The sequence below is a fragment of the Malania oleifera genome, chromosome 3, assembly GCF_029873635.1.
Source record: "Malania oleifera isolate guangnan ecotype guangnan chromosome 3, ASM2987363v1, whole genome shotgun sequence".
NCBI classification, from domain to species: Eukaryota; Viridiplantae; Streptophyta; class Magnoliopsida; order Santalales; family Ximeniaceae; genus Malania; species Malania oleifera.
Window position 1 is genome coordinate 72,461,285 of NC_080419.1, and position 8,258 is coordinate 72,469,542.

Genomic DNA, 8,258 nt, shown 5'->3' on the forward strand with positions numbered 1-8,258 from the left:
CATCATCCAATATAACCATATAGAGGAGGCTTTACCTTTGGTAGCAACTCGCTCTTTTGCTTTACATCCCTCATAGTGGAAAGTATTGCAATAACTTTAGAAGGTCTAGAAAACCATCACACTTGTAAAGTGGTGAGTATTTTTTATTTACATTGAATTAAGGATTGTATGTAATAATTACATATTAATTAGAAAAAAAATAAAAGGAAATTATATACATAATGTTCTCCTAGAATTAAGGCAGAGGATCCTCAATATGATCCTTAACACCCCCCGCAAGCTGAGTGTCGAATTTGAACGTACATGAAGTTTGGATCGGAAGAATGCAAAGAGAGGTCTTGACACACTTTGGTGAAGATGTCGACAACTTGCAAATGAGAGGGCACATACTGGGTGCAAAGCTTGCTACCAAGAACAAGTTCACCAAGAAAGTGGTAGTCTAGCTCAACATGCTTGGACTGCTTGTGAGAGACGGGATTATAACTCAAGAAGATTGCACTCTTGTTGTCACAAAGTAGAAGAGGTTGCTGTGGAATAGGGAATTTGAGATCATGAAGGACATGTGTGAGCCAAAGAATTTTGGCAGTAGTGGGAGCCAAGGCACGATACTCAGATTCACAACTAGAGTGAGAAACAACAGGTTGTTTCTTTGCACTCCAAGACACCAAATTATTGCCAAGATAAATAAAATAACCAAAGGTAGACCAATGAGTATCAGAGCATCCTGTCCAGTATGCATTGGAGTAAGCAACTAAAGCACCAGGAGCAGTAGATGGATGAAAAGTGACGCCAAAATGCAGTATGCCCTTAATATAGCGAAGAATACGTTTGACAGCGACGAAATGGTCTTTAGTTGGAGAATGGAGAAATTGACTGACATAATGAATAGCATAAGCAATATCAGGATGTATGATAGCCAGGTATTGAAGAGCACCAATGAGTGATCTATAAAGCATGGGATCCGAAAACAAAGGACCATGTGTGGACAAGTGTTGGGAAACAACCATTGGAGTGTGGACTAGTTTGCTATTAAGTAACTGAGCACGTGTGAAAATGTCCTGTGCATATTTTAGTTGACTGATAAGAAGACCATCAGTGGTGGAGGTAGCTTCAAAAACAAGGAAGTAACTGAGAGAACCCAAATCCTTAGTAGCAAACTCAGAATTGAGCTTGCAAGTAAAATTGTCAAGAAGCTTGGAGTTGTTGCTTGTAATAATGATGTCATCAACATAGAGAAGCAAATATATTTTATCAAATTACTTATGAAAACAAAAGAGTGATGTGTCTACACGATTGCTATAAAAACCAAGGTGACTGAGAAAGGAGCTGAAACGCTGAAATCAGGCGTGAGGGGCTTGCATTAGGCCATAGAGAGCTTTCTTCAATTGACAAACATTATTGGGGAAGCGAGGGACAATATAACCAAGAGGTTGTTCCATATAAACATATTTAGTGAGAAGGTCATTGGGGAACCAATTTTTGACATCAAGTTGGCAGAGAGGCCATTTGTTTGTCACAACAAGAGAAAGAACAACACAGACAGTGGTGGTGTAATGACCTGCCTATTTTACCACAATTAATTTTTTTCCTCACATACATAAATGTCATTCTTAATAATAACCCTAATACCAATATAGCAAAATCAACCCGAACCCATGGGTGCCGGGAATACACCTATCATGCACAACGAACACCTAAGCAGCGGAAAATATAAATTACATACATACCATCCAATAGTTACAATACCAGAGTGCTACTAATCTAAAATATATATATATATATATATATATATATATACACACACACACACGCACACATACATCCCAAAAAGATCAAAAGGGTAGAACTAGGATCTTAATCCAAAAACCATCTGACCCTAACTCAGCAACTCACCCTCCAACTAGGGTAGTATGAACTGCCTCTAGTGACACGGAGCTCGGTCCACTTGTCTAACCGGATTCCCAGAAATGTTTTGTAAGCTAAGGTGAGACACCTCTTAGTAAGGGAAATAAACTAATATCAGTGTGTGGCAACATAAGTGTTTTCGTGTTATATATAATATCAGAATATACATCAAATCTGGTAAAAACTGTTTATATCATACCTGAATAAAACATGATTTCTCATAACATAATATAGCGTACTAAATTACTAACATGAAAATCATCTTATATAACTGTACAATACTGAAATACATCTAGGATAGATAGTTAGCTAGTGTCATATCTTACCTTTACATGACTAGGTTGTGCAACTCGAAGGCGGGACCTAGCAATGGCTAGCTGACCATGCTAAATCAATCATAAGTCTGTAAGTACGATGGGCCTGCCCCTACCTGGTCCCAGACTGCTAGGGGGACTACTCCACTCTACACTGAAGCCACATCGACTGCCATCTCTGACACTATTGATCGTGTGGTAGCACTATCATAATTCTGAATATACAACAATGGTACCGTGCTCTTGAAATTGAACTAAACCATACCATCCGGGTTCTGATATCATATAATAAATTTCATATACTGAACATAGTTGTTTCGTATTTCATAATAATAAGTATCATGTAACTATTTCATAAATTTTGTCTGATCATACTTGATTAGGCATCTATACCAACATGAGTCTCGGCATCTGTGCCGGCATAACATAACATGAATCACAACATGTAACGACCTGCTTTCCTATCATCTACTAAAACATAATTAATCACAAAGTCAACCCAAACCTATGGGTAACGGGTACACACCTGACATTCACAGCGGAAACTTAAGCAATAGTAAATATAAATCACATTCTCAAACCATAAAATACATAATACCAGAGTCAACTATATTCCCAAAACATTGTGTTTATATACAATCTTCCAAAAAAACCAAAATAACTCTAAGATCCCATATCACAATCTCCTGATCCTAGTTCAAACTTACCCTCCTAACGGGGTAACTCAACTGACTCAACGACGGCCTCGCTCTGCTAGTCTTTCTGGGTTTCTTGAAAATTAATTAATGTTCAAGGGTGAGACATTTCTCTATAAGGGAAAAAAAAAAACTAAAGATAGCTATATGGCAACATGAATATCTGATGTAATTCTACATATACAGTACATTTCATATACCTGAAAACATTCATCATAACATACTGAATAATCATATACTTTTATATTTTCTAATAAGTCATACAGTTCATAAAATGTCTAGTATAGCTGATAATACTGAAAATTCACCCATGATGTATAGCTAGCTGATGTCTTGTATTACCCCCCATGACGGGTTGTGCAGCTCAAAGGTGGGACTTGACAATGGTTGGCAGACCACTGCCGAGTCAAAAATGTCTGTAAGTACGATGGGCCCACCACACCCTGGTTCGAACTGCCAGGTGGATGTCTATAACTCTACACTGAAATCCACATCGACTATCCATCTTCCACCCCTTTGTGGGATGGTTAGCACAAGTCTGAACATAGATATCTGATCTGTATAGCAACGGTACCGTGCTCCTGTAATTGAACTGAACTATCATCCAAGTTCTGATAACATATAATACATGATAATATACTTGTCTAACATAAATATATTGATAGCATTTTCTGAAATAACATACATACATACATATGACATTGTGCTAGTTTCTTTCATATCTGTAGCCTTGCGCTGAACATTCATAAATACGGCCTTGCACCAAAATCATACGTAAAACACGGCCTTGTGCCAAATATTTCATTCATATCATTCTAAATAAATAATTCCTTTATCATGTATTTTAAAAACCATCATGTACTGCATTATTTCATAATCTCTAAAAACATGCGTTATTCGTAAAATTGTCATAACATTATACTTTTCATGTAAAATAATATTCATGCCACACAATGTTGAATAAACCATACATTTCATTCTAAAATCATAGTTTCTGGCATTTCATACTAATATATATACATTTCAACATAATAGCAGTATTTTCCCAAATATGCATTTTCTCAGTAATGTACAAAAATAATACATGTTTTCCTGAACATAATTCTTCTAATTAATAATAATTTTTCATGAAAAAATTATTGCTTTAGTTTATTCCCTTACTTGATATTGAACAGAAACCCCCCTAAAAACCTACTCGTCCTGCACATGCAGGGTTCCCCGAGCAACACCCTAAAACCAACAACTCACAGAACTAAACTTCAGTTTTTCTCCATGAATAACCTTTCCTATAACTACGAGAAGACCAAATTCTAAATATTTAGCCTTACCTTGAAACAGAGATGAATTCCAACTCACTCCCACCAATGATTCGCTTCTGCAGATTTGGAGAGAACTTCTCCAGGAGCGTCGTGGTGGCCTCAGATTGTCAATCTGGTGAACGACAGAGCTGAAATCGAAGAAAAAGGAGAGAGAAACTGTAGGGATATAGAGAGGGAGTGATTTTCTGATTTTTATGCATTTAAATCCAAGTTTTAGGCTATTTATACAAGGGGCTTTGTCGACGAGCCACGTCACCTCATCGACGAGGTCAAGAGGAAATTCGTCAACGAACTCTCCCCTTCGTCGATAAAATTCAGAAGCCTAAATATCTTCTCAGTATCCTCTCGTCAACGAAACACACCTTCGTCGACAAGCTCATAATACAACATTGTTAACAAACGCAAAGTGTTCGTCGACGAAGGCTGCTGCCTCCTTCTGTTCTATTTCCATTTTCCTCTCTTTTTAATATTTAAATACCATTATTTTTCGAGTCATTACACGACATCTGCACAGGTATATCATAAGATGAATCACTCCATCTGTGCCAGCATAACATATTACACTGAACATAATTTTCTATACTGTTTAATATTATAATCATAAAATCATGATTCCTTTATTACTTATAACTGCTTTGAAAACTATCATAACATACTTGATCTGGGAAAACATATTATTCTGATATACATGTTTACATATAAATTTAAACTCATGCCACACAAAAATAGGTAATCTCCTGAATGTAAAATCTGTTTCAAAATCATAATTTTTGATAAATCACGTTTAAATCATATCCGTGTTCATAACAGCATTTCCCAAACATAATTATATAATATACGTATTTTCTTGAAATTTAATCTTGTAAATAATAAATAATTTCATGAAAAATTCTGACTTAGTTTATCCCCTTACATGACTTACTGAGAAGCCCACAAAACACCCAAAACCTACACCTACGGTGTTTTCAGCACAACACCCTGAAATTAATATTTCCCCAACAAAATTTCAGTATCATCTTTCCTAACATATTCTCCTCAATCCAAAAACTCCAAATATCCAATAAAACTGAAAGTAACTAACTTACCCAAATTTTGGGACGATTCCCAAGTAAGCCAAATCAACAAATCACTTCAGCAGATGTGAAGAGAATCTTCCTAGGAGTGACGTGGTAGCCTCTAATTGTCGAATCGGCAAAGAATCGAGCCAAAAAGTTAGAGAGAAGGTGAGGAGGGCGAACTTCTAGAGAGAGAAGCTCCATATGCAAATTTTCCTCTCCACAAATCTAGGTTCCACATATTTATAAAATGCAGACTCGTCGATGAGCCACGTCATCTCATCGATGAGTGCAAGCAGGAGGTTCGACGACGAGCACTTATTCTTCATCAACGAATTTCAGGCCTTGTAACACCCCTATCAGTAATTCTCATTGACAAGATATGTGTCCACGTCGACGATCCCAATAAGTCTATTTGTCAACGAACGCGTTGCGTTCGTCGACGAGACCCTACAGAAACCCTTAAGAAAATTCCTTTTTCTCCCTCTTTTATTATTCAATTTCTATAATTCTTCAGGTCTCTACAGGTGGCCTTGATAACAGGACTAAAGGTGTAGTGTAGTCAAGACTAGGTACCTCTGTGTAGCCCTTGGAAATAAGACAGGATTTAAGACGCTCGATAGATCCATTAGGTAAGTATTCGGTTCGAAACACCCATTTGAACCCACAATGTTGGTGTTGGTGGGTTGTGGAACCAAAATCCAAGGACGATTATTTTGCAGGGCTTAAACCTTTTAATCCATGGTGACAAGACAAGCAGGATTCTTGGCAACTAATTTGAATCCTTTTGGCTCAGTGGATGCTAGAAGAGTAGAAAGAAGGCCAGAGGATTTCACAAGGTCGAGATGTGCAAGGTGGTGAGTCTAAAAATACTGGTTTTGGCTCGCATGAGCATAGGATGGGAGCCATATGGTGCAGCTGCAATAGGAGTGTGGATAATGATAAGCAACTCAGCGTTGGGCTCAAGAAAAGCCGGGTGGAGATCCAAGTGCGATAGAGATGTACCTACATGAGAATTAGCTGTATGCAAAGACTCATCCACCAGATCAAAACAAATAATACACAGGGTGGATTCAGATTGAGGAATGTGTCAAGATAGTGGTGCAGGAGAAGGTAGGGGGTATGTTTGTATGGGGTATACTAGGTTCCATAAATTTGGAGATGTGGAGGGAGGACATGGGTTGGGCCTGGGAAGTATGTTGGAAGGGATATTGGGCATGTTGGGTGATATAAAGTATAGAGGTGATGGGGTCAAGACAACGAAACTCTTTGTAAAATGAATTGTAACACATAAAAATGCAAGGAAGACTATGGGGAAAAAATTTGTTAGTCATGTAATCATATAAGTGAGGATAAACACGACAACCAAAGGTTGATGATGCAAGCAGTAGTGCTAAAAGCGTCAACTTAGAAGTAAGTAGGAGTGTGAGAATCGAAAAGAAGGGTCAGGCCTGTCTTAATTACATAACGGTGTTTCCTTTCAATGTGACCGTTTTGGGCAGGTGTATATGGACAAAAGAGTTGATGATGAATGCTAGAGTTACGAAGGTGTGCTTTAAAGCAATTTCTAGTGAATTCTGCACCACCATCACTTTGAAAATTTTTTATATGAGTAGAATGTTGATTTTCCACAAATTTTTGGAATTGAAGAAAAGTATTATAAACGTCGGATTTTAATTTCAATGGGTAAAACCAAGTGAAACAAGAAAAATTATCAAAAAATAAAACATAGTATGCAAAACCCAAATTTGACTTTACAGAAGAGGGGCCCAATATATCACAATGAATAAGATGTAACACTTTGGATGATCAATGTTTATTACGAGTATAAGGCAATCAGTGATTCTTCGCAATTTGACATGTACTACATAATAAAGGAGATGACAATAAAAAGGTAAAATAAAACTGTCCTTTTTTATTCAAAAGAGAGATAACATAATGATTCACATGTCCAAGGTGAGCATGCCATAAATCATACGAAGCATGAAGAGATTTATTTGGAGGATAGAAACAAAAGCGGAATTTTTGCGCTCTAGTACATATAAGCCACCATCTCATTTACCGGTTTTCCACCATCCTTCCTGTTTGGCGATTCTGAACAGTAAAAAGATTATTAGTAAATGTAACTAATAATGGGAAATAAGACGTTAATTTACTAATGGACAACATATTTTTAGTAAGGTGAGGGACAACCATAACATCTAATAGTTGAAAATCAGAGGAAGGGAAAATTTTACCAGTGTGGGTGATGGGTAGGGACACACCATTCTCGACAATAACACAATTTTTACCCATATGAGAAGTGGACTGATCCAAGTTGGATTGAGCTGGAGTCATATGGGCTAAAGCTCTTATATCTAAGATTCTAGAGATGGAACATGATGAGGTGAGGGCTTCAGTAAGCTGAGCTTCAAAGGTATGACCATGGTGATCATATCGTTTGTTGCATCGATCCACATAGTGACCATCCATGCAGCATATTTGGCAATGCAAGGAACATCGCTCAGAGGAGAAGCGCCCCTATCCGCGTCCATAGCCATCAATTTGACCTTGTTGATTTCGGGGGAAATTGGACCTCTAGTTCATCTTTAGATGGTGGTGATGGGTAGCAGTGAACACTATAGTGGACGAGGCAGTAGGTTTCAATGATTTTTGAAAGAGCTCAAAGTCCTCAGCTTTGGGCACCAAGTCAGCAAAATAGGGTAACTGGGTCAAAGTCATTTGTGCCATGGAAAAACTCAAGAATTTCAAGCCAAGATCTTGGAGGAACCAGTGTACCTTGTCTGTGTCATCAATGGGTCGACCGATTACATGAAGTTGAGCACAAAGGGGTTTGAAGGCTTAGACGTACTCTAAAATGGACTCGGTGTCACGTTTCATTAGTTTTAAATCATCCTTAAGACGAATTTCACAGGATTTGGAGTGATGACTGAAGGTGTTCTCAAAGGTAACCCATACCTCATGTGAAAT

General features: G+C 37.6%; 1 protein-coding gene across 1 annotated transcript; it reads right to left on the reverse strand.

Moving 5' to 3' along the window:
• Positions 1-263: 263 nt before the first annotated feature.
• LOC131151361 (uncharacterized mitochondrial protein AtMg00810-like) lies at positions 264-7,760 on the reverse strand. Its single transcript, XM_058102604.1, has 3 exons — positions 7,526-7,760; positions 7,328-7,382; positions 264-1,206 (listed from the first exon to the last, which is right to left on the reverse strand). Exons 1-3 carry the CDS (start codon positions 7,758-7,760, stop codon positions 264-266), a joined length of 1,233 nt encoding a protein of 410 aa, XP_057958587.1.
• Positions 7,761-8,258: the final 498 nt, after the last annotated feature.

Excerpts from the sequence above, each read along its gene's own strand:
- LOC131151361 (XM_058102604.1), bottom strand. The coding sequence starts at position 7,760 with ATGGATGGTCACTATGTGGATCGATGCAACAAACGATATGATCACCAT. Across the intron at positions 7,383-7,525 it reads CCTACCCATCACCCACACTG|AATCGCCAAACAGGAAGGAT; the intron begins GTAAAATTTTCC and ends TTTACTGTTCAG. Across the intron at positions 1,207-7,327 it reads AATGAGATGGTGGCTTATAT|CAACAACTCCAAGCTTCTTG; the intron begins GTACTAGAGCGC and ends CATTATTACAAG.